At 39.9% G+C, this 26,628-nt stretch overlaps 1 protein-coding gene across 1 annotated transcript in view; it reads left to right on the plus strand.

Moving 5' to 3' along the window:
* Positions 1-26,628, plus strand: part of LOC146782699 (vomeronasal type-2 receptor 1-like) — a 152,451-nt gene that overhangs the window by 47,196 nt on the left and 78,627 nt on the right. Inside the window, exons 3-4 of the mRNA XM_085637190.1 lie at positions 524-815; positions 3,941-4,771. Coding sequence (XP_085493316.1) covers positions 524-815; positions 3,941-4,771 — 1,123 coding nt within the window. The remainder of the gene's footprint in view (positions 1-523; positions 816-3,940; positions 4,772-26,628) is intronic.

A 26,628-nucleotide genomic window follows, 5' to 3' on the forward strand; every position in this document is an offset into this window, starting at 1 on the left:
TGAACCTGATCCGGTCCCAGTTCAATAATAAGAGGTGTCTGTAGGGCATCACCCACATCTACCATTTTCAGGGTGTGCATGGCTGCTATTGGATCTGAGCTCTGCATCTCATCGTAGGGTGCGTGCACAAAGCAAAGGCCCTTATTGCTCAGTGAGTCAACCTCTGTTGAGGAGGATATCATATAGTTTCAAACTCAGGTTCATCTAGTGCACAAATGACCTTGGAGTCAAGTGCTGCTCTTTTATAAAATGCACAACTGATAACAACACTCACTCCTATGAAAATAGACTAAGCCAGGATGGACATAAATTCTTCTTATTTGCTGACAATCTGTAAAGGAGGTACATTTAAAATAGTCCAGTTGTTTCACAAAACTGGGCACGGCTAAGGAGGTCACCCCCTGATCCCGACCAGGAGGATATTTGCTGGCCGGTGTTTGGTGTCTGATCACTGGAAGAGCTCTTTTGTACTGTATGCATGATGCATAAAATTCCTTCATGGTATTTTCTGTTTGTTCTCCAGCTTCCGCACAGAGAATTACCAGGCGCTCCAGGCTATGATATTCGCTGTTGAAGAGATCAATAGGAACCCCTCCTTCTTGCCCAATTTCACCCTGGGTTTCCAGATCTATGACTCCTGCAGGATGAGGCAGCGTTCCCTCGAGGGGACCTTGTGGATGCTGGCAGGAAAAAAGTATCCACCACCAAACTTCCACTGCCAGCAGAACATGCCACTTGTGGGCATCATTGGCGACGCTGGGTCATCGTCTTCAATTGTCATGGCACGGGTGCTTGGCTTGTATCGATTTCCACAGGTAAGATATCATAAACCACCAAAGAACAACCATCTACAGTAATTTTACTTGCCTAACAGAGTAAAAGTAGGATTTGAAGAAATGTTATGACAAAAGCAAAGTTTGCTAATTAAATGTACCATATGTAGTTCCACCTAACTTTGGAGACCTGCAGCTGTTACTTGAGGAATCTCCCTGACATCTCACCTCTGTAGTATCATTGACGCTACCCTTAAGGATTGGCCTGAAACTCTGCTTTTTAGCTGGTTATTTAAATCAGAAAGTTGTAGTGATTGGAAGAAAATAGAGTGACCACCTCCATCAGTTCCTTACATACACTGTTTACACTCCTGCACTTTTGTGTGATAATCTGATGCATTTTGGGGTCTGTAGCCTTGTTTTGTTTCTATTAAACTTATTAGACTAAGACACCTGAAATCACTTATTTGTAGATGAAAAGTTCAGGGCTACAGAGAGTGTCCTGCAAGGTCAGACTGTCTTATGGCGATCAAACAGTGCCTGATGAGCTTGTGCGACATGTCTGTGTGATGATGTTTTTATGACTGGTTTATGGTCTGCTGGACCAGTTGTGCCTGTTGATTTCCCCGATATGAATGCAAATATTGTCTGCAGGAAGCACAAGCCCATGCAGTCTCCCATTCTTTGCACTTATCATTTATGGAGCACAATTTTATAAGCTTAGAACTGGCCAATTTCAAACAATGGGCAATTTTTAGGTTCCTAACTCATCAATGGGGGCTACTTTTATTTAGGGGCCTGGTTCTATTTTCTGTCACAGTCTGAGACTGGTGTCCTTAGTGAGCTGTATTGTAGTGGCGACCCCAGGAGCAGGTGGCAGCAAGACATATAGATTAGGGGGCATACTTATGAGAGGCTTATGTCACATTTACACCAAGAAAAATGGTGACACAATCCTCTAAGTCAGATTTATGAAGCCACACAAAGCCACTTTGCATGGCTTTGAATGGCTTCATGAATATGGAGTAAGGTAATACAGCATAAATTGCGGCATTGCTTCACCCTACGCAAGGGAGGCGATCTGTAGGCACCGCGGTGGGTGTTCCAGAGCAACGCCCATGGTTTTTGAAGCATTCCCAGATTTACAAGGACTTATAAACCTAGGAATGCATTATAATATTATGCCTCCTCAGGTGAGGAGTAAGAAGGAGAAATATCTTTGTATCTCCTAGTTTGTCCTCTATCTATGTGTGCTGCAGTGCAGCACACATTTAAAAAGGAAACAGTCTCTGATGCAAGGGTGCCTGCATTGGCGCTAGGCTGCCAATATGATGCCAGTGCAAGGAGAAAGGACAGGAATGCACTGCATTGGATAAATACGGTACACTCCTGCCCTTTCTCAGTCACAAAGGGCAGCACAGCAAGGTGCCATGCTGCGTTGCCCTGCACCACAATCTTCATAAATGTGGCCCTAAAGGTTTCTAGCTCATTTATGGATTCCAGATTGTGATTTTTCAGCCCATTGAGACAGGAAGTCACAATTTCATCAGAACCCTCCCCAATTCACATCTGTCACTTTAATACCCTTCTTGAGTCTCATACCTAGTACGTCAATAACATGTTCAGGGCACAGCAACACAGCTATGTACTAATATGATTAAACACATTTTAGAACTACAGATATATGTGCCAGTGCCTAAATTAAGAGTGAGCACTGAGCTGTAACATTTTTACCATTGTATTGTATAGTCCTGTACTCTAGCTACATATAAGCTCTTGCATTCTGCAGTTGTGGTACCTATCATCAGAAATGGAAGATCTCGACCCCTACACACACACATGTATTCTTTAAGTGTGCCCTTCTATTGGTAATTGTTTCTCTGACCATCCTGGCCATTACCTCAGAACTTGTCCTACAACTAGATGCAATTAAAACATGAATGTACAGTAGCTTGCTATCTGTATAGAAAAGAAAAATCAAATCCCTGGTTAATAGACCTAGATCTGTCTGGTCTGCCTAACCTCCAGTTCTTCTTTCTCATCTGAAATTAGTTTCCTTTAATGCTGCATTTAAAAAGGTGTGCACTCCTAACCCCGAATCCAAAATTATCCCTTTGTTAATTTTTAACCACACACAGTCATTTTAAACTTTTTCCTGGCAAAGGTCTCAGTTGAAAATTGTCAGAATGGATTGACCCGGGAATACCATTCGAGCAGCCATTCCGACCTGATTTAATTGGCGTCCTTGTAAATTTCAGAATAAGTAGCATAAAACCGTTTCCACCTGTGATTCTGAAACCCTTCTCTGGCAGCAGCTTTTCTAACTGGCACCTGGCACTACAACTGATTTCTTGTGGTACCAGAAATGTTTCCATGATGATGTGGAGCTCAAAAAATATCTGGTATCTCATTCATCAAACTTTTCTTCTCCACCTTGTTGCTGGCAGGAGCATAACTAGTTCCAAAGACCTATAGTGTGCATATTGATGAACACTCTACCTTTTCAGTCAATTGGGATGCCTCAAACAGATCAATACTGCTTTGTTTGGGAAATAGAGCATGGAAACAGAACTCATAGTTGACTTACTTTTAGACATACTAAGAAGAGTGAGATATTTTTCCTGATTCATTAGCAAAGGTCTAGTTATTAACCTATTCTTTCAAAATAGCACATAAGGAGGTGAACCTTTGTGGGTGAAGTGCTTCTGACAAGTAAAATCAGATAAAAAAAGGCACCCAGCTTATCATTAAAACATGACTCTTTGTTGGCTAAATGTGTGCTACTGATCTAGGTCTTCAGCAGGAGAAGGGCAGGTCAAACAGCGGATGTACTCCAAAGTGTGCCATAAGCGATGAAAAACGATCTGCGTTAGATGTTGATATGTTACATTATATGGTATTCCAGTCTCAATTTCTCTATCAACTTCTTCTTTTTCAAATTTACCAAACAGATCGCACTTCATCCGATAATCTTTATCCACAATGTGCTACTCACAGAAAATAAATAGGATTGAGACAGACACAATGAGTGTGTGATCAAAATTAGTACACAAGTTGTTTGATCCTTTCTATTCATACATCACATTACCTGAGTGAAACAAATGTTTTTATGAACACATTTCTGAAAAGAGAGGATTTCATCCATTATACAATGTGCTTCTTTACAGATCAGCTATGTTTCATCAAGCCCTCTCCTGACTGATAGAAACCAGTTCCCATCCTTTTTCCGCACTATCCCCAATGATAACTTCCAGTCTCATGGCCTCTCCCAACTGCTGGTGCACTTTGGCTGGACTTGGGTTGGTCTCCTCATTGAAGACAATGACTATGGACAACAGGGTGCCAATGTTTTGAAGGAAGAGTTGGCCAACGCCGGGGCTTGCATTGCCTTCTCTGAGAACATTATCCTGAGCCGTGCTGACAGGAATGCATTACATATTATCCAGGTGATTAAAAACTCAAAAGCAAATGCCATTGTCATCTTCTCCAGTGATGCTGGAGTGACTCCTTTAATGGATGAGATGATGAAGCACAATGTAACAGGGAAGGTCTGGATTGCCAGTGAGGGATGGTCTACATCAAATGTCTTATTAGTGGAGAAGTACTCGCAGATCCTCACAGGCGCCATTGGGTTTGCAACCTATAGTGGAGAAATGCCTGGCTTCGCAGAGCATCTTAACAGCGTCCATCTTTCAAGATCTACAGAAGACATGTTTCTAATGAAGTTCTGGGAAGAGGCTTTTGGGTGCAAGTGGGTGAATGCAAAAGAGTCCACTATTCTATGGAAGAACTCATCTACTGTTTGCACTGGAAATGAGAAACTAGACAAGCTTCATATCGGCTACAATGATGTAACAAATTTGAGAGGGCAGTACAATGCCTACACTGCAGTTTATGCTGCTGCCTGGGCCTTACACAATCTGAATTCATGCACCAATAGGGAACACTCGCTCCTCAATGAGATGTGTGCAGATATCTTGAAATTCAAACCATGGCAGGTACAGTTTAATTTCTCATTTGGCCACATTTGCAGGATTGACCTGTAAACATATTGATTAAATAATAAGTAGGGGAGTGGAAGGTTACCATATTTGCCTTCACAAACCACACACACGTTTTGTTTAAATGTTCTACATGAAAGATACTGTCATTAAATTAAAATATAAAATGGTGACATCCTACAAAAGTAGGGTTTATCATTAAGAGTTTCTTGCAAAAAGGAAATTTTTAGCCTGCAGACAGTGTTTTGCGATTTATGAATACGTCACAAGCTTTGGAAACATCTTTTGGTGGATGGCATACACAGTCAAATGTGGGTGGTTTCCCACTGCCATGTTACAAGTGCATTATAGTGTATGGCACTTGTAATTCTGCAGATGGAATAGCTGCAAGGTATTGACAGAGTATCCTATCTGCCAAACTGTAAAGAAGTCTCCTAGTGTGTGAAATTGAAGTTTACATTTATATATCACACACCCTTACCTACTGGCACATTCTTAGAGCACCGATTTTCTCCATCCACAGAGTGAGAAGGAAACAGCTGCCATGCAAGGTTTTTACAATGTCCGAAGCATGTTGATGCGTTTTGGTTTTTGCTGTTCGTATCCCTCAGCAACATGGCAATTTACAACCAATTTTTATATTTATCTTTTAAGCACAGCTGTCCCCAGACCATATATCATCAACGGAAAAAAAGCTTCAAGAAGCATTACTGAGAGAAGGGATTTGGCTTTGCCCTCATTTTGATCTTCCTCCCTACTGAATTAGACTGTCAGAAGTTGTGTACGTCTGCTAAAAAAGTGTGCTTGTATTACACAGATTATGCTCAAAATTATAGGCCTGTGTTGAATATGGAGGCAAGCCAATGATCAAGGCTGTAGGCCCTATTGATTTATTGGGAAACCTTACGCAAGTTGCCATATATGTGATCTTTTTATTATGAAAAGGGATGGCAAATGCAGTGGGTCAGAATATTTAGTTTGAAATACAAATGTTAAATCTGATAGGCCTTTAAAAAACTACTGGGCAAAAAACATTTGAAGTGCCTTTACATTGTGACCTCTGCTAAACGTAGTAGGAAGGGATTTTACACAGTGAACATTGTGAACTATCTGCAAATTTCTATATAAGGGGGTTTTACAATGTGCTTCCCATCCCATGACAAACACCATAAGATAAGACTTTACATTTTGATGAATCTGAGAAATACAATATGCATGAGTTTTATATTGTGAATAGTTATATATATCGTTATATATATATATATATATATTCACAGAAAAAAACATAGGTTTCAGGCACGTTATAGTTAGGAATTAGCATTTAAAAAACCTCAGAAATTCACTGAAAAAACCATAGGTTTCAGGGGTGTTATAGTTAGCTGGACTTTTCACTTGTACAAAACCATTGAAATTCCCCCGTTATAGTTAGTTCACCTAACTATAACTCGCGCGCCCGCAATGCACTGCTGATGACGTCACATATTACATCACTCATGACATGGTCAGTAACATCACTGATGACATCACTGATGACATCTCAAATGACATCACTGATGACATCACTGATGACATCATCCAGTGAATGTCTGTTTTTCTGAAAATTAAATATGTTTTATATATGTACATCTCAAGGTCGATGGAAGAATAAATGGGTATATAAGTGTCTAAATGGATGATTTGTTTTTGAAAAATTGATTGTGTAACTGACTGATTAAGTGTATCATAGTGAATACATGGCTTAGTGAGTAATGTTTAAATATGTAAATATCTGTATCAGTCTCTCACATTGTGTATAAGTGGCTGCATGGGTTGGTAATTAGCTACATTGGGTGTCTATATAGGTTATTAGTTGTTTTTTTGAGTATCAGTCTGAGTGTCTGCATGGTTCGGTGGGGGGTATTACGTAGTGCATAGGTGCATGAATGAGTGACTCACTGTTTGTATGTGTTGAAGACAGCATGTGTGCAGGACTGTATGGGTGGATGAGTGTGTGTATGGGTGTGTTAGTGAGTGAATGACTGTCTCAATAGTGTCTTTATGAGTAACTACATATGTTTAAAACTAGTATATGTGACTATTGGTGTATATAAGTGAGTATATGTGAGAGTGAGAGATTGAAAGAGTTCCTGTATGAATAAGTATGTGTTTCTATAAGTGATTGTTTAAAAGACTAAGTATGTGTAAGTTTCCGTAGAAGTAAGTGTGGTGGTGTGTGCATAACTGTATATGCAAGTAAATGTATGTTTGATTCTTTATTAGCATGAGTGACTATGTGTGTGAGTAACTATGGATTAGTGGCATTGTGTAACAGGATGTATAGGTGTATGAGTACATATAATGAGTGAATACATGTATGATTGACTGTATAGGACTGTTGGTGAATGAGTGGATTTGTATGTGGATCTTAGAATTACTGAAGAGGTTGTTGTAACTGGTATTGGTATGTCCATTGTTTTGAAAATGTTAGTCTCTATTTTTGAATGTGTGTATCAAAGGTTATATTAGGGTGAGAGGAGGTCTGCCACTCTATCACAAGGATGATGTCATCAGTGATGTCATTTGAGATGTCATCAGTGATGTCATGAGTGATGTCACTGACCATGTCATGAGTGATGTAATATGTGACGTCATCAGCAGTGCATTGCGGGCGCGCGAGTTATAGTTAGCTGAACTAACTATAACGGGGCAATTTCAATGGTTTTGTACAAGTGAAAAGTCCAGCTAACTATAACACCCCTGAAACCTATGGTTTTTTCAGTGAATTTCTGAGGTTTTTTAAATGCTAATTACTAACTATAACGTGCCTTAAACCTATGTTTTTTTCTGTGAATTTCAAAGGTTTTTTAAATGCTAATTTCTAACTATGCCTACAGAGATAGGACATGTGAAGAAAGAAGAAAACATGCACAGAAAGAAAAAAAAGAAGTGCAGAAACAAGCAACAGAAGTCCTCAAAGACGAAGAAAAGTGCAGGAAGAAGGATAACGTGCAGAAAGAACAAAAAGAAGAGCAGAAAGAATCCTTGTTGCAAAATCATCCTGTACCCTCAACTTTTTCAGACGGATACTGGTGGTAACTGAGTCTGACTAACCAGTCCTAGAGCCAGTGCTATGTTAAAAGACACTTAGAATACAGTGAAAACACCTACATACACTAGGGAACATTATGTGTTGGGGTCCCCCTGTGATTAGCATGACCTCCTCTGTAAGCCCCTAGTATATAATAGGGCAGGGGGATCAAAACTACCTCTTAAAACAGGCCACAGGGCGTTTTTGCACACGTTAACCCAGGCCCTGTCCCCTCCCTTCACCACTGTGTAAACACGCCCTGTGTCCGTTTTTAGTTGGGAGATTAAGTTCATTTGAATCCTGAGGGTCCCTAGGGTCCAACTAGCCCACTACGTACCTCCAGTAAGTGCCACAGAGCTGCGTTGCAGAGAGGTGTAAAAAGTGGCACGGCCTGGACCACCTCTCTGCAATGCAGCTCAGTGGCGCTTACTGGAAGCACTTGGTGGGCTAGTTAGCCCCCAGGGGCCCTCAGTATTGAAGGGAAATTATATCCCCAATTTAAAACGTGCCATAGTGCGTGTTTGCACACGTCACCTCAGGCCCCGTCCCCTCCCTTCACCACTGTGTAAACGCGCCCTGTGGCTGTTCTAAGTTGAGAGATTAAGTCCCCTTGAATCCTAAGGGTCCCTAGGGTCAAACTAGACCACTAGGTACCTCCAGTAAGCGCCACAGAGCTGCGTTGCAGAGAGGTGTAAAAAGGGGCTTGGCCTCAGAACACCTGTCTGCAGCGCAGCTCCCTGGCGCATACTGGAGATGCCTGTTGGGCTAGTTGGCCCTCAGGGACCCTCAGTATTGAAGAGGAATTAATTCCCCAACTTACAACTCGCCAGGGGGCACGTTTGCAGAGTGCTGCAAGGAGGAGGCGTGGCCTCCGGCACGAGGCCAGTCTTTTATTTATTTTAATTTTTTAAGAAGGGGAGCTGTGTGGTTCCCCTTCTTATTCTAATTTATTGGCCCTGATGACCCCATCCCCCAGGGCCTGTCTCCTAATTATATTTTTTTGACCCCAATCCCCTGGGCCGGCCACTGTGTTTTATTATTTTTTAAAAATATATATTTATAGACACACCTAGGACATGCTGGACAAACCGTACATACCTATCACCATGACGATTTGCGTGATATTCATTAAAAGGCGACTATGCATACAATGAATCCACGTGGAATGTATTTACACCACTAGTGAAGCTCTGACATGTCTGATGCCCTACCGTGCCTAATCCCGGTAGACACCCTTGTCGTTTATTTATACAAACATGGGTAGCTATTGATGGGCACATTTAATACACATGCACACCAAGCCATTCAAAGGGGATTCGACCAAAATTCAACCAAAATTATGCAAGAAACCCCCCTCACGGTTAATAAAACACACATCCACTGCCGGATGTGTAATACTTTTTATTTTACTCTCTGGAAAGGGGACGAACATCACTTGAGAGTCACAGCATGCTCCTGGCAGAGCCCAATGCTGTGTTACACCCACCATTGCCTGCTGAGTGCCACACACCTCTGTGTTGTATTCCACTAGCTAGTGCATATGCTATGACACTCTCTAGCCCATGTGCACTGTAACACCACCCCGTGAATATGTCATGCCACACTTGTCTTCGCACGGGTTATATTGCCCCATCTAACGTGCCTTCCTCGATGCCTATGTTATAACGCACAGTGCTATGCCATACATATTACAATCTGGGATCCATATCTTTGTCACAGTGCATATGCAACGTTACACTCCCCAGCACATATTTTATATTACAACTTTAGAGACTAGTTAGGTTACACAACACTGCCCTGTGCATATTACACTCCAAGGCGCATATCGCATAGCACGCGCTAGTGCCTGTGCTATCTCGCGCTCTCCAATGAATCTGTCATTGCGCATAATGTATTGCATATTATATTTCACGCCCGGTTCATCTTATATCACACTTTTTGGTGCATAGTTTATACCATACGCTATATCTAGTTTTCATTTTCAATCGTGCTCTCAGGACTATGTTCTATATAACACTGTGTTCACCTACCCTTTTCACGGGCATTACATTTTGCGATAGGGGGTGGAGGGTCAGGGGGTGTTTCTGCCAAGTGAGCCCGGAGTCACAGTCACAAACGTCCTCTTCTTCCTGAATAAAATTGAGATTATGCTGCATACTTGTTGATATTTAAAGAAGTTCGCACAGACACACGTTTTAAAAACAATAAAGTTCCTAATACCCGCCTTCTCTGAACAGTTAGCTTGCTGCCCCATCCCCCTCCTCCCTAACCTCTGTTGTGTGAATCCATGGACTAGCCTCCTCCCTCCTGCCATGCATGGTCTGATGTGCTGCCACTGCCCTCAATTTAGTATGATGTACCAGTCCACTCCTCCTGCCCTCCATTGCCAAATTCTATGCCCCATCATTGACCTCCTGCTTAAACTCTGTGCTTAGCTTGCTGCCCCTATTCTCCTTCCCCCTGCCCTCCGATGTCTTTGTGCATGCCCCTGCTCCATCCTTTTTGCCCACCATGTTCCATGGACTTGCCACTCCTATCTACTCTGAGTGTTCTGTTGAGCTGCCACTCCCCTCCCACCTGCCTAGCAATGTCAGATGACTGTAACCTGTCCCTGCCACCTCCACCCTGCCTGTCCACATGCCATGCCCCTATCCTCTTCCTCCTGCCCTACATGGTCCAATGTACTGCCACACCGTGCTGCCCTCCCTGGTCTGTTGTGCTGCAACTGCTCCTCCTGCCTGCCCCGTGCGGTCTGTTGTGAGGCCCCTTCCCCTGAACTTTCTTGTCTGTGCACAGGTCCTGACCCTCCCTTCTATCCTCCATCATCCTTTGTGCATGCCCCTGCACCCTCCTTCTTGCCCATCATAGCCATTGTGCTGCCACTAACCCTCCCACTTGCCATGCATGGTCTTCTGTGCTGCCATGGCCCCTCCCACCTTCCCCGTGTGGTCAGTTAGCTGCCCCTGACCCCCTCCCACCTTCCCTCCATGGTCTGTGTGTATGCCATCACAGTCTCACTGTTGCTCTTCATGGTGTGTCTTGCTTCTAGTGCCCATCCTGCCTGACCTCCATGGCTTTCTTGCTGCTCCTGCCCTGTCCTGCCCCCTTGCCCCCAGCCCTCTGTTTACATATGCAGACTCCTACTCCCTCCCTCCTGGCTTGTCTGTTCCATTGTAATGCCCCTGATCCGTCCCTCCTGCCCTTTATGGTCTGTTATGCTGCAGCTTTCTCTCCTGTCTGTCCATTATGGGCAGCTAGCTACCATTGCCTCTTGCCCCTCTGTTCTCTGTTGTCCATGTGCATGGTCCTGTCCCCTCCCTCTTGCTTTCTATGGATTGTTGTGCTGCACTCCCATCCCGCATGCCATGTGTGGTGTATTGTGCTGCTGCAAACCCTGATGCCTGCCCTGCAGGGTCAGTTTGGTGCACCTCTCCATGTCCCTCCTGTCCTCCGTTATCCAAGTCCATGTCCCTACCCCATTTCCTTCCATGATCCAATGTACCATACTTGCGAACATTTTGAACTTGGTAAGAGGGAGATTTTGAAAAAAAAACTGGGGTATTGATTTTCCCCTTTGAGTTACATTGAAAAAGAGGAGATTGTAGACAGGAGACAGATCAAATAAAGCCCATTTGAGCTTAAAAACATTGGACGTTTCCTGGCTGAATCGGGTCTGATGGCATGTATGGTTGTACTACCATTGCCTCTTCCTTCTGCCCACAATGGTCTATTACATTGCCACAGCCTCTCTTGCAAGTCCTGTATTGTTGGTTTGTTGCCCCTGCCCCCCTTTCCACTGCCCTCCATAGTCTGTTGTGCTGCCACGACCCTTCCTGCCTGCTCAGTGTGGTTAAATTGTTGCCTTGGCAACCTCCTACCTGCCTTCAATTTTCAGAGTCCGTGCCCCTGGCCTCTGCCTCTCAACAGTATCCTAATGAACAACTAGATTGCTAACATTCTATATTTATTACAAAAGTGTGGAACGCCTGACGTCATCTTGATGTAATCAAAACTGTAATACCTAGAGCATTTCCTTTAGAAATTACATATATGAGAGGGTCTTGTTGCCATCAAAATTATGGTTAGTGCTCTAATAGACTAAAATAAGGACATATTTTCTGAGTTTTCAAATAGCGACAAAGCACTTTTAAATTATTTGTTATCTTTATGTTTTTTTATCCAGTTGACCACTTGATTAAATGTTGCACTTAGGGGAGAGGATGTGGTGTTACTTCCAGAACTGCAGACTTTGCAACTGGGGAACCAGGTTGGAGTTTCTGCTTCAGCTCGACATTCTGTGATTCTGGTCAAATCACTTAGTCTCCCCATGTCTACAACCAAAATGAATTTGTTCTTGTGTGATGTAACCAATGCTCATGTAAAGCACTCCAATACCTGACAAGTCTGCACTATATAACACTGCAAAAACACAAAATAATAAGTGTTTTGCACACTTCTGTCATTGGGCTATATTTGGGCTACATCTGGGTGATTTTGGGCTACATTTGGGCTCTTTTGTCTCCGGTGGCCATCTTGGGAGATTTAATTGTTATGAAGTTTCCTAATTTCCTCTTGTACTGCAGTCTCCTCAGTAGGAAATGCTTTCAGTTTTTTACTTTGATTCCATCATGAAGGTATTCAGATATGTCACACATTTGCCATAAATTCTGAATGTTAGCACTCTAGTTGCTCATTAGATCAGTGTAGTAAAACTACTGTTCACCATGGAAGTCTGCTCCTGGTATTAAAAGTGCATGTTTCAGTCTGCATGTCAGAATTTTTTAATGAAATAGAAGAGGATTTGAGAAGTCACTCAAAATGTGCCCTCATTTTCTTTCTTCAGCATTAATCATAATTTCTATGGCAAAATGAACCCCCTCATTGTGTTCCTTTTTAAATTAAATGTTTTAAGTCTTACCAGTTTATTCCAATCAAGATGGCTTCAGGTGTGCCATACTTTTGTCATAATGAAGACAGTAAGCGCTCAAGTTGTTTTTAAGAACACTCTGGGACATTCTGTCATTGGGCTATACTTGGGCTACATCTGGGTGATATTTGGGCTACATTTGGGCTCTTTTGTCTCTGGTGGCCATCTTGGGAGACTTATTTGTTATGAAGTTTCCTAATTTCCTCATTTACTGCAGTCTCCTCAGTGGGAAATACTTTCAGTTTTTTACTTTGATTCCATCAAGAAGGCATTCAGATGTGTCACACATTTGCCTAAAATTCAGAATGTTAGCACTCTTTTGGCTCATTAGATAACTGTAGTAAAGCTACTGCTCACCAGGGAAAACTGCTGCTGGTATTGAAAGTGCATGTTTCAGTCTGCATGTCAGAATTTTTAATGAAATAGAAGAGGATTTGAGAAGTCACTCAAAATGTGCCCTAATTTTTCTTGCTGCAGCACTAATCATACTTGTTATAGAAAAATGAACCCTCTCATTTTGTTCCTTTTTAAATTAAATGTTTTAAGAGTTACCACTTTAATCCAAGCAAGATGGCTTCAGGTGTGCCATACGTTTATCATAAGTAGGACTGTTAGCGCTCTAGTTGTTCTTTGGAACACTCTGGGAAGCTGAAGTAGAACACAAAGGAATCAACTGACAGTCTCTGCCCTTGTTGGATGTACATGTTTTACTGAGAATGTCAGACTTCATTCTCACATGACTGAGAAAGATAATGTGCATTTACAGAAAATAAGCTCTCAGTTTAGCTTATTGATCACCTTCCAAACCTCTGTGGGAAAAGCATGAGAAAATATTTTTCTCTCAATCATGATATCCCAGCAGAAGGCTTTTTCACATGGTGAAATGACCTAAGAACATACCACAATTCCTAAAATGAGTATGGTACCATCAACAAATGATTTATAATGTAACTAATGTCTTAAAACCTTCTATTAACTGCAATGCTTTTTAATGAGGTGCTATCATGTATATTGGTCCCAAGATGGCTGCCAACACTTCTTGGATGAAGTGCTGACAGCCAATCAGATCTCAGGATGAGATGTGTGGTTAGGCTCCGCCCACATATATATATGATTTTACTTTTGATTTTCTCAGGAACTACGGAACAGATTGACACCAGACCTGCAAAAGGCACTTCCCTGAGCTGACGACTACCTCTCTGCCAAATTTCAAGTAATTCTGTTCAGCCGTTCGGGCTGTACCTTGGCCTAAAGGTCCGTATGGAAAATTGCATGGGGAAAATGTTTTTTGGGACCCCCCTTTTTTCTCAGCCCCCGCTTGACAAATCCCCCCGAGACTTTCAGGGTAGGAGCGGAGCAGAGCGCCCCACCTATTTTGAAAATTTCGCGAGGATTCGTCAACCGGCGCCAAAGTTATTCCAAATAGAATGTTGCGGATTTCCTATGGAAACACGGTCCTAACTATAACTATCTACTGGCGACCGCCAGTAGATAATATAAAACTATATATATATATTATTTATTTTTTTTATATTGAGGAAGGCGTGCAGCCGAAACGCGTCTGTTCGAGGAAGTTCGTGTGACAAATAAAATGTAAACAATCAATTTCGCCAGTGTGCGCCTCGTTCTATGACTGGCAAGGGAAGGTCATCCTTTGGGGGATATATATATATATATATATATATATATATATATTTTATCTACTGGTTATAGTTAGGACCTATTTTCAATAGGAAATCCGCAACATTCTATTCCCAATAAGTCTGGCGCCGGTTGATGAATCCTTGCAAAATTTTCCAAACTTTTGGCCAGCTCCGCTCCGCTCCTACCCTGAAAGTTTTGTGTTGATTCGTCAATCGGGGGCCGAGAAAAAAGGGGGGTCCCAAAACGCGTTTCCCCATGCAATTTCCCATAGGATCTGTTGTCGCAGCTACAGCCCGAACCGCTGAACGGAATGACATCAAATTTGGCAAAGAGGTAGTCCTCAGTTCAGACTCGTGCCTTTTGCATAAATGGTGTGAATCTGTTCAGTAGTTCCTGAGAAAATTAGAGTTAAAAGTACATATATATCTATGGCCGGGGAGAATCCGCGGACCCTACCCGCACCGTAAGCGCACCCTCCCCGAACCGAGCGCGCACCCTCCCGATCAGCACTGAATGCTAATTGGCTGTCGAGTGTCTGTCTACATTCAAAACCAGGAACTGTTGGCGGCCATTTTCTGCCTCGGTAGAAGCAAGGCTGAAGAAGCAAGGGGAATAAGTGTGTAAAACATATAAAGGGATCAGAGTGGAAATACTCTGACCCTCTAGAGGTGCTTGGGGGTCCCAGAAGGACCCCACGAGGCCCCCTTTTTTTTTGTAAACGGCGAATTGCGCGCACCGTGCGCGCATCCTATCGCGTTGGGTGCACGTATTCTCTTGCGTTGGGTGCGCGGATCCAAGGAATTGTTTTTTAAAATTGTTGGGAGATAAAGTTCAAGCTTAAGTGTTTTGTTCTTGAGTGGCTCTAAAAAGGGCCGTTGTGTTTATTGAGAGTTTTTGGTACTTATAAGTAAGTACCTATACAGAGTCTAAAGTTCACTATGCATGCAGTCTTCTAACCACCTACACAGATGTTTTTCACACCATCAATTCCCTAGTCAGTATCCATACACTTCCAGGAATCACCCTGTCACTCCCTTTGCAGTCCTCTAGTGACCCATTCAGCACCATGTATTAATCCATTCACTGTGCCAAAACCCAAACACTTATACATTCACCAAGACACTCTCTTTGTAGTACTCTAATCATTCAGTCAGTGCCTCAGTATTCATGCACTGAGGCAGGCCTTAGCACATGGGCTGCTTCAAATCCCTATCCACTATGCATGCAGTCTTCTAACCACCTAGACACTTGTCTTTCACATCTTCAATTCCCTAGTCAGTATCCATACAGTCCAGCAAACATTCTGTTACTCCCTTTGCACTCCTCTAGTGACCCATTCAGTACCAAGTACTAATCCATTCCCTGCGCCAAAAGCCTACCACTTATAAATTCACCCAGGCACTCTCCTTGCTGTACTCTATTCATTCGGTCAGTACCCAAGTACTCATGCAGTGAGCCAGGCCTTAGCACCTGGACTGCTTCAAATGCCTATCCAGTATGCATGCAGTCCTCTAATCACCTACACAGTTGTCCGCACCATACAAACACGGGTGGGGGTACGCTCCGTACATACACGGGTGGGGGTACGCTCTGTACATACACGGGTGGGGGTACGCTCCGTACATACACGGGTGGGGGTACGCTCCGTACATACACGGGTGGGGGTACGCTCTGTACATACACGGGTGGGGGTACGCTCCGTACATACGGGGGGCTGGGGGGGGGTGTTCGGCATGTACCGGGCACCTGTTTGGACGTCTCCATGGTTGCTATAGGAGTTCGCTCCGGACGGTCTTTTTTCCATACGGTTGTACTATCGGACGGACGGTACGGATCGTACTTGCGCGCTCGGACTTCAGCTTTCCGATTCGTACGTAAAACTGTCCGGGGACATGTCGGACACTTTTCCCGACCCGAGGACGTTTCGGGGAATTTACCCAATGCGATTCGTATGGACTTTTTCACATATGAATCGTATTTGCCAGTTTGTACGGGACTTATACGATTCGTACGGAAAAAAATCCAGATACGATTCGTACGGGGAATATTTTTCCAGGATCGGAATTGGCACCTATATGCGTGTGTAAACTGTCGGGTAATTTTAAGGCGTAATTTGGATGTAGAGAAAGGTTTAGTTAATGGTGCAATGGGTAAAGTGGTGGATTTTGTGAATTATCAGAAAAAAGAAGGAATTGAATTTTTAAAAATTAAATTTGATCAGATTGATGAAGTTAAAGAAATTGGTCATTGTTCAGTTCGTTTTTTGCTTGTTAAAGATTTATATGTCCGTAGGAAACAATTTCCATTTCCTCTGGCATATGCAGTGACTATTCATAAATCTCAAGGATTAAGTGTAGACAGTGCATTGGTGAACATTGAATCTAACGTATTTAAAGAGGGTATGGCATATGTTGCTTTGTCGTGCGTCAGAACATTATCTGGTTTGTTTTTGATTGGTTTTGATGAGACAAAGGTTACTGCAGATGCAAACTGTGTAAAAGATTATAATAGGTTAAGAAGGGTGTATGCTCCAAATTTAGGTCAATATCCTGTATTTGAAAAGCGTGTGGTTGGTCGAAAAAGAAGGTTAGAGAACATCTGTTCTGAAGGTGTCAAGAAGGGAAAAGAACAAGATAATGTTGTGATTGCAGGTAAAAAGAAATTGGACACTGTTGGAGAGATTGTTGGTTATCAGTTTGAAAATAGTTCTGGTGTCAACTGCTATGCTAATGTAGTGGTCAATGTTGTATTTTATCTTGACGGTTTGCAAAAACAAATTATGCAGAATCGGCAAAAAAGATGTTGTTCTCTGTTGCATTCTGTTTATGAAAAATTGACAACAGATAGAAGTAAAATACAATCTGTTTCAGATGTTCGTAGTCTTTTGGATGTGTGTTCTGGTTCTACACAATTTACACAAAATATCCAACAAGATGCTCAGGAATTTTTAATGTATATGCTTACCATTTTTGAAAATGAACGTGTAGAAATAGAAAATATTTTTGGCGTTTCTTACAAATGGGAACATTATTTTGAAAATTGCATGTATACATGTAGCACCAATGTAGACACTGAGAGATTTCTGTATTTAAAATTACCAGACTGTAAATCAGTGTCTTTCAATAAATTAGTTAAAGGTGCAATTCAAAACATGGAGTGTAGCCAATGTAAATCAGAAATGTTATCCACATTATTCTTAACAAAATGTGGAAAATACATAATTTTAATGATGCAACGTTGTACAGCTGACGGAAGAAAATTAGATACTTTAATAAAGCAATTTGTAGCAGCACAACTATCAATATCAGGAAGGACTTTTATAGCAATTGCAATAATTTTCCATGATGGTCCTTCCACAACATCTGGACATTACACTGCCTATCTAAAATGTGACAAAGGCTGGACACTTTGTAATGATGCCCAGTTGGTTTTCAAACAACGTTTGCCTAGTGAATTACCAAATTCCTACCTAATATTTTTAAAGCCAAAGTTTTAGGAAGATAATTCACTCTTTGAGTATTTTATTATTATAATTTAATAGGACTACCATTAGACAATTTACATAAAGAAGGAGTGCAAGAATACCATTTGGCCTCAAGGAAAGGTATATTTTTGAATTATGGACTTTTTGGTGGTCATTCATTTGGTGATTATTTTAATACGGCAACATTTACAGTTTTTATAAGTTGAAGTTATAAGATTTTGTAAGCTGTAAGCATTTCATATATGTGTGATTTGTATTTTCTGGTATTTTACTGAGAATAGTATGTTGGTTTTTTTTTAACAATCTTTCTGATTGTTTTTTTTTTGCCCGCTGTTAAGTGATGAGTACGATTGAAATCACTATTTCTAGTGAAATTCAATATATAACAGCAAAAAAAGGCAAACAAATTACTTTGTGTAAATTATGCTGTGCTGTAAAAAATGTATTATTACATGTTATAATTTTTTTTTCTTTTCTTTCACAGATCCAAATTTTAAAATAAGCAATTTATATGAATTTAGATTGCAATGAAAATATGAAAAAATGTATACCATTTTTTATTCCTATTATTGTGAAGGTAAGTTTAACTAAGTCTCAATATCCAGAATGATGAGGTATGCAAGAAGCTACAAAGTTGAAACACGTTTCTAAAAACACTCTGTTTATACCTATGTAGTTTTGAAATCTGACCATAATCAGATATCATGTGACCTGCAAAAAAAGAGATTTGAGGGGTTCATAATATTTCCCATTGTACCTATTGAAGGACCGCAATCATTTCAATCATTCTTCTTTGAGCATCTTTGCAGACAAAACTCTGTGCTTACCTTCTATCATTCGCAAGGAATTTTAAAACCGGAAATATGTCACTTTTTGTAACATAGTTATTGCGCAAGACACTCTTTTATATTTACAAAGAGAGGAAAAGGCACTCTGTGTACTTTTTCGACTCCATGCGTTGCAAGGGTGTTGTTGTGCATGATTGCACTGAATACTCATAGAACAAGATATATCTCTAGATTTATCATAAATCATAAATCTTGATATGTATGTGAATGCTGCACCATTCTAAAATTGGTGTAGGAAAGTACAATAAGGAAAATTATTTTTATTTCTCCACATTTTTATATCTTCAATGCATACTAAAATGTTCAGCATACATTGAAGGAGAAAAATGCATTTTCTCATTGTTTTTGTGCAGGAAGGTGTGTCTTCCTGCAGAAGCACATGGCACAGATATCCTTGCACTTTGGTGCAAGGGTGCCTGTGTCACCACATGGCTACAGTTTGAGCAGCCGTGCAGAGAGAAGCATAGATTTGCAACATATTTATGTACATATGTTGCATCGCTGTGCTTCGGAAGTACTACAGCACACTGTAGTTAAAGAGGTTACTGTGTGATGCTGCAGCACTTCCTCATAGTTCTGCACTTATACATTCACCATACGCTACTAATGCATTCATTCACTCAATTACGTGCTACACATACATTCATCTAAACTTTCACACACTAACAAAGAAATTTAGCTCTTATTTTAAACCAGGAAAGTTAGTTCTTACAATAACTTTTTTTTTCTTCTTTCTTCTTTTATATAATTTTTTTGGTTTTTCTAACAATTTTGTGATTTTTTTGTTTTTTCTGGAAAAAAACAAAAAACAAAAAAACAAAACAGGAGGAACTAAACAATGAACTTCAGGGAACAAAATTTTTTTTTTTATAAAACTAACAAATGTGACTTTCTTGCCGGTGGCAGATCAGATCGATCGACTGCTCACCGTAGCACAAAGTCGCATTGCACTTAGTGCAGAGCACTTTTAAATATTGAAATTGAGGACGGATGTCCAAGTTTTGGGCTGATGGATGCACTCTTGAAGTGCTCGGCTGCGATGAGGTGGAAGGCGCAGGAGTGTTTCTCATCTGTCGACACTCTTGTCGTGCAAGATTGTTCGGATAAAGGGTCCTCAGGTGCTTCATCATACTTGCCGTGCCGCATGAGTATTTCTTGTTAGGATCCCCTCGCGACCGCACTCTTTTGCAAATCTTGCACGTGACCAAGGTGGCATTGGTCTTATTATGCCCCTCGGGAAAAGTAAAAAATGTCCACACCACTGAAGAAAAACGTTCTTTGCGTGGTAACTCCTCCAAAAATTCATCCTCAGATGTATGAGGAGATGCAGGTGATGCCTGCTGCCCTGAAGCCATTTTTAGTTGAAAAAAGTTAGAGCTAAGTGTAAACTTAGTCTAAAAAATCTTCTTCTCTGCAAAGAGATGCTCCTCCAAAGAAGGTCAAAGAAGAATGATTGAATTGGGTGGGGTCTTTCAATAGTTAGAACAGGAAGTGTAATGAACCAATTAAATCTCTTTTTTTGCAGGTCACATGGGTACCGCGCACCCTACGCTTGCGCAGCACGCACCCAGCGGGGATTCGGGAAATTGAATTAAAAAAAATTATAGGATTAGATGTAAAAATATATTAGTTTTAAGACTAGTTTAGAGTTTGTCTTCAATTAATATTCACATGAAATACATATATAGGTTTTTTAAAATGTTAAATATTTAGCGGGATCCGCGCACCTACCGCGTTATAGACGCATATGACGAATTGCGGAAGCGCCTAAACGTCGCGTTACGTACATCGAATGTGTCGCGTATAGGCTGGGATTCGCGTACCAGTCGTATTGCAATCGCGCACTAAACACGTACCCAACGCATACCATGCACGGATGCTACCGCATAGGGATCGAGAACGGTGCGCATAGGGTACGCGTATCCAAAAACATGGGAAAAAATATATAAATTAATGTTTTGAACATATAGTTAAAAAAATATTTTGATGAATATAAAAAAATATGTTTGAAACACCCATTAAATTCATATAATATTTTTTAATTTTTAAAAGAATTAATTGAAAAAATAAGTTTAAAAAATGGTGATAAAAAAGTATTTTAAAAAAACATAATTAATGAAATTGACACACTGAATTTGAAAAATATAGAAATCCAATCAAAATCATTAAACATGATATCTTCAGAGATAAGTTAAAGATAGGAATTAGCATTTAAAAAACCTTTGAAATTCACTGAAAAAACCATAGGTTTCATGCACGTTATAGTTAGGAATTGGCATTTAAAAAACCTTAGAAATTCACTGAAAAAACCATAGGTTTCATGCACGTTATAGTTAGGAATTGGCATTTAAAAAACCTTTGAAATTCACTGAAAAAACCAAAGGTTTCAGGGGCGTTATAGTTAGGAATTGGCATTTAAAAAACCTTAGAAATTCACTGAAAAAAACATAGGTTTCAGGGGCGTTATAGTTAGCTGGACATTTCCCTCGTACAAAACCCTAGAAATTCCCCTGTTATAGTTAGTTCAGCTAACTATAACTCGCGCCCCCGCAATGCACTGCTGATGACGACACATATTACATCACTCATGACATGGTCAGTGACATCACTAATGACATCACTGATGACATCTCAAATGACATCACTTATGACATCACTGATGACATCATCCATGTGATAAATTAGTGCATCTTCTCACACCCTAATATAACCTTTGATACACCGACTCAAAATTTCAGACGGCCATTTTGAAAACCATAGATACTTCAATACCAATAACTACATACCCACTCATTAACTCTTAGGTCTACATAAACCTCCACTCACTCACCTGTACAGTCACTCATACTTACAGTCACTCCGTACAAGACTATCATATGCATTTATACACCTATATAGACACTCACACACCGCCAATCATCCATTGAGGTACTGACACACCTAGTCAGTCGTGCAAGTTATTAAACACAGTCCAATTTACTCACCTATACAGTTAAACACACTCAAGTTCACTTAATCATAAAAATATTACCACATTCTTACGCTCTTATACAATCATTGATACAAGCACACACTCATCCATACAGCCACTCTCACAATCACACACTCTCACATACACCCACTTATATACTCTTACACATATATATACTGCCTTTCACATATGTAGTTAGTCACACATGTACCACTGAGATATACATTCAATCCCTAACACACCCATACATACACTCACCCAACCATACACTCCATCACAGATGCACTCTTAAAACCATGCACCCATAGAATCATCCACTCACACATCTATGCATATAGTCACACACACCCTACCCGCACAAACACTCAGGCACCCATACAGATACTCAGACAACCAATCAATAACCCATATAGACAATCATATAGCTATTCACAAAACCATGCAGCCACTTATACACCTACACACAGACACATACATACATTCACACAGTTTAGTCACTAGTCTGCAGTAATATATATTTAATGACTCGCTTATAGAGTCAGTTACGCACCTAGAAAATCATCCATTCACACACTTGTACATCCACTCATTCTTCCACCGGCCTTTCACTATAAATGTATTAAACATATTTAAACTTTACAGAAACACACAGTCACTGGATGACGTCATCAGTGATGTCATTTGAGATGTAATCAGTGATGTCATCAGTGATGTCACTGGCCATGTCATGAGTGATGTAATATGTGACATCATCACCAGTGCATTGCGGGGGCGCGAGCTATAGTTAGCTGAACTAACTATAACAGGGGAATTTCTAGGGTTTGTATGAGGGAAATGTCCAGCTAACTATAACGCCCCTGAAACCTCTGTTTTTTTCAGTGAATATATATATATATACGTTAACCACTATCCTTTAGCAATCGTCGTCTCGATCACCTCAACCAGGTACGGGCCACAATGTGGAATTTTTCAAATCGTCCTTTATTTTAGCAGATTGAAAAATTATAAGTGCAAGTGCTAAAAGTCTTTGTCCAGCATGATGCGTTTCGACTGCCCGACGGCAGTCTTGATCACATGATGCGCTGGACCTATCAGTGCATTTAAATAGTGAAATTCTAACAAAGCACATGGTACAAGTTATCCAATACCAGTAATCAGACAAATAACTCAAATGACTGGTTCACAAATCTCATCCAATGGGTAATAATCAAATGAAGCTTCAATAAAACATCTTTGTTGATCAAACATTGTTCAAACGATAATCAAAACATGGTGCCTTTTACCTCTTTTTTTATTAAAATTCCCATATAACCAGTTTACTAACATTGATTCAAAATGTCAGGCCATCAATAAATACGGACTGCGTATTTAAAGTCTGTATTACCTAAAATGACCAAAATAAATACATGTAGTCACAATAATTGGCCTTAAATCAATACAGTATATACTTTATGATCCATCTAATTACTGTAAACATAGAAATGAGTTATGTGCAAAATTGTGCTTAAAATTGATTTTAGTGCTAAAGTGCATAGATAAAGAATTTCATATAATAATGAAAAATACTGATAAAGCAGCAGAAGAATAAATGAATATCCCTAAAGTAATCTTTTCATCATACATTCTTAAGTCAATTTCATAGTTTTTTAGTTTTTTGTCATGGTTTATAGTTATTACGTCCCAATCTTCAATACGGATACCCAGATGTATCTAATGGCAACAAAAGAAAAGAAAAAGAATTGTAAATTTCTTTTGAGGGCTAGCCATATTTTATCAAAAACTCTGCTTAGGCATAATGTCTCGACTCATTACTATAGTTTTATAAAAATTCTAGCTACTGCAATACTAGCCGGTCCAAGTCCCATGAGTCTTTAAATTTTTGAGAAAACCTCAAAATAAAATAAGAGATGTTAATCACTATTCAATCCTCAAACATATACCAAACCATTATAAATAATCTGAAGATAAATATAGCAGCCCACAATACAGAGGTTTTTTATCAAAATGCATAACTTCTCATAAATAAATACTTTATAAAAAACTTTATAAAACATATGCTATTTCATAAAAAGTATGTAAAAAACTGGATAAAAACCCCATTCCTAGAGCTTCGAATAACGGCACTGTTCTATATCTCAGTCTAAAAAAATCTAGAATAAACTAAACTAAAATTAGATCATAAAAACAGTTTAAAAAAGCCATTTATTTGAGAATCTGGGATCCATTGTGGGATTTAGAATGATGTTAAAACCAGTTTATCTTATAAGAAATTGTGCAAATCATCGCTGTTGTTCAAACCATTAGGCATTTTGGTGTCGAGTAGCATAATAAATTCAGATTCTACTTGCCTCAGTCTCCTCTCTCTGTTACCTCTTCGAATATTTTTGGGTACTGAACTAATGACAAAGTATTTGAAATCATCAAGATTATTATTGTGTACAAGTTTAAAATGTCGTGCCACAGGATAATTAGGATCAGAATTAACCACTGCCCTAAGATATTTTAAGATCCTGTTAAAAACTTGTAGCTTGGTGCTACCCACATATAGCAAATGACATGTGCATTCCAAGATGTAGATGGCATAATCAGTTCTACAAGAATAGTGTCCTTCTATTTTAACAGGGTCTTTGCTAAAAGACGTGACATATTCTGTGGTATTTATGCCAAATTTACATGCACGACATGAAGAGCATTTAAAAAATCCAGATCTCGCTGATAACCAAGTATTGGAGAATGTCACTTCTGGACTATTTCTAACTAATGCATCTCTCATAGATGGTGCCCTCCTGAAAGTGAGACTAGAGAGTTTAGGCAAGATTTGTGACATTGTTATGTCAGACCGAATAATAGGCCAATTCTTATAAAGAATCTTGCGAATCTGTCTCTCCTGTCTGCAAAAGTTATTAATCAGTCTTATGTTTTTTATGGATTCAGTACTAGTCGTATTAGTGACATCTTCAATCTGAATAATTGTAATTGGGTTTTCAGATCTTTCAAGTATATCACTATTTTCACTGATACTATTAGCTTTTTCTATTGCTTTTATTAACTCCATAGCTTTACATCCTCTCTTAAGAAATCTATCATAGGTCTCCTTCTGACACTCTATGAGATCCACCTCATGGCTACAAATACGTTTAATTCTTAAAAATTCACCAAAGGGAATACTACGTATTAGATGATAGGGATGTGAGCTGCTAGCATGTAGTATAGAGTTTCCAGCCGTAGATTTCCTATGTAACTTCGTATGGATTTTATTTTCCTTTATAAAAATTTCTACATCCAGGAATTGCACTTTCTCTTTACTAATATCAGATGTGAATTTCAAATTTAAATCATTGTCATTCAAATCATTGATAAAATCCAAAGCTGACTCTGACGAACCTTTCCAAATTAAACAAACATCATCAATAAATCTCCACCATTGGAGGACATGTTGGTCAAATATGTCTTTGTGAGTGTTTTTGAGGACATGCTCCTCCCACCAGCCCACGTGCAAACACGCGTAGCTAGGCGAGAAGCATGCCCCCATAGCCACTCCGCGTAGTTGTTGATAAACCTCCTTATTGAAAAGAAAGTAATTATGAGTTAAACAAATGTCAACCATTTTGATCAACATCTTATTGTGTTCGTACATATGAATACTCCTTTGATCTAAATAGTGGTGGATTGCTTTTATACCATCTTCGTGATGAATACTGGTATATAAAGAACTAATGTCCATCACGATTAGTAAATAGTCCTCCTCCCATTTGACTGTTTTTAATTTTGTCAAAAAGTGTCCGGTATCCCTAATAAATGAAGGTAATTTTTCCACAAAATCATGTAGGAAATAATCCACATACTTTGACATAGCCTCCAATAAACTTTTTTGTGCCGAAGTAATCAGTCTACCAGGGACTGGTGTCTGCTTTTTGTGCACCTTAGGGATAAAATATAGAAAAAGAGTCAAAGGATGGTCATTTTTTAAAAAGCTATACTCATTATTAGATAATAAACCAACACGCCTCCACTGTGCTAGTTCACCAAAGACATATTCCTTATTTTGTCTTAATTCCTGGAAATTTGCTTTCCTATAACAGTTAGTATCTTTTAGGTGCAACCATGCTTCATCCATATACAAGACTCTTGGCCAGAGAACAATATTTCCGCCTTTATCAGCTTTGTTAATGATGACTTCAGTGTGCTTTTTTAGTTTGCATATGAGTTTGGTATATTGCATTTCAGAATGATTTATTTGCAATTTTTGTTGTGAAACCACCTTGTTCAATTTTTTCAACTCTTCCACCATGCAATCACTGAATACATCTATTGCGTCCCTTGGCATCGTTGGAATAAAAGTAGATAGAGGTTTGAATGGGCTGGTTGCCGGCATGTTACAAATGATACCTGCCTCTGAAAGATTCCCCTGTGTTGCAATTTCTTGTGTATTGTTTATTCCTGCCAGAGTCTGAACTGCAAGAAGAGTATTTACATCCGCAGCCTGCAAATTTGAACCTAGCCCATGTACAGTGCTACTCTGTAAAGCAGCATTTGTAGCTTTCCTTAATTGGAAGTGTTTTCTTAATTTGAGCTTTCCAATGAATTTAAAAACATCTACTCTTGTTTGGGTATATTTAAAACAGTTAGTGGGACAAAATGACAACCCCAAAGTCAATAGTTGTTTTTCTGCAATGGACAACGTAATTTCTGATAGGTTGATTACCGTATTATCACCCACTTCATTAGGTACCTGATTTATTTTCTTTTGTTGTAATTCTTCCTGCCTCTTCCTCTGAAGTTTGACTTTCCGCCTCAGTTTCCTCCGTTGGTTCCTTCTACTCCTTGTTGCTGCGCCTGATTGTGCGGTCTGAGAGTTTGCCGGCGGTCCTCCACTAAAAAAGAAAGCTCTTCACCTGGTGCGAAATTCGTTG

The sequence above is a fragment of the Triturus cristatus genome, chromosome 12 (genome assembly GCF_964204655.1).
Source record: "Triturus cristatus chromosome 12, aTriCri1.1, whole genome shotgun sequence".
Classification (NCBI taxonomy): Eukaryota; Metazoa; Chordata; class Amphibia; order Caudata; family Salamandridae; genus Triturus; species Triturus cristatus.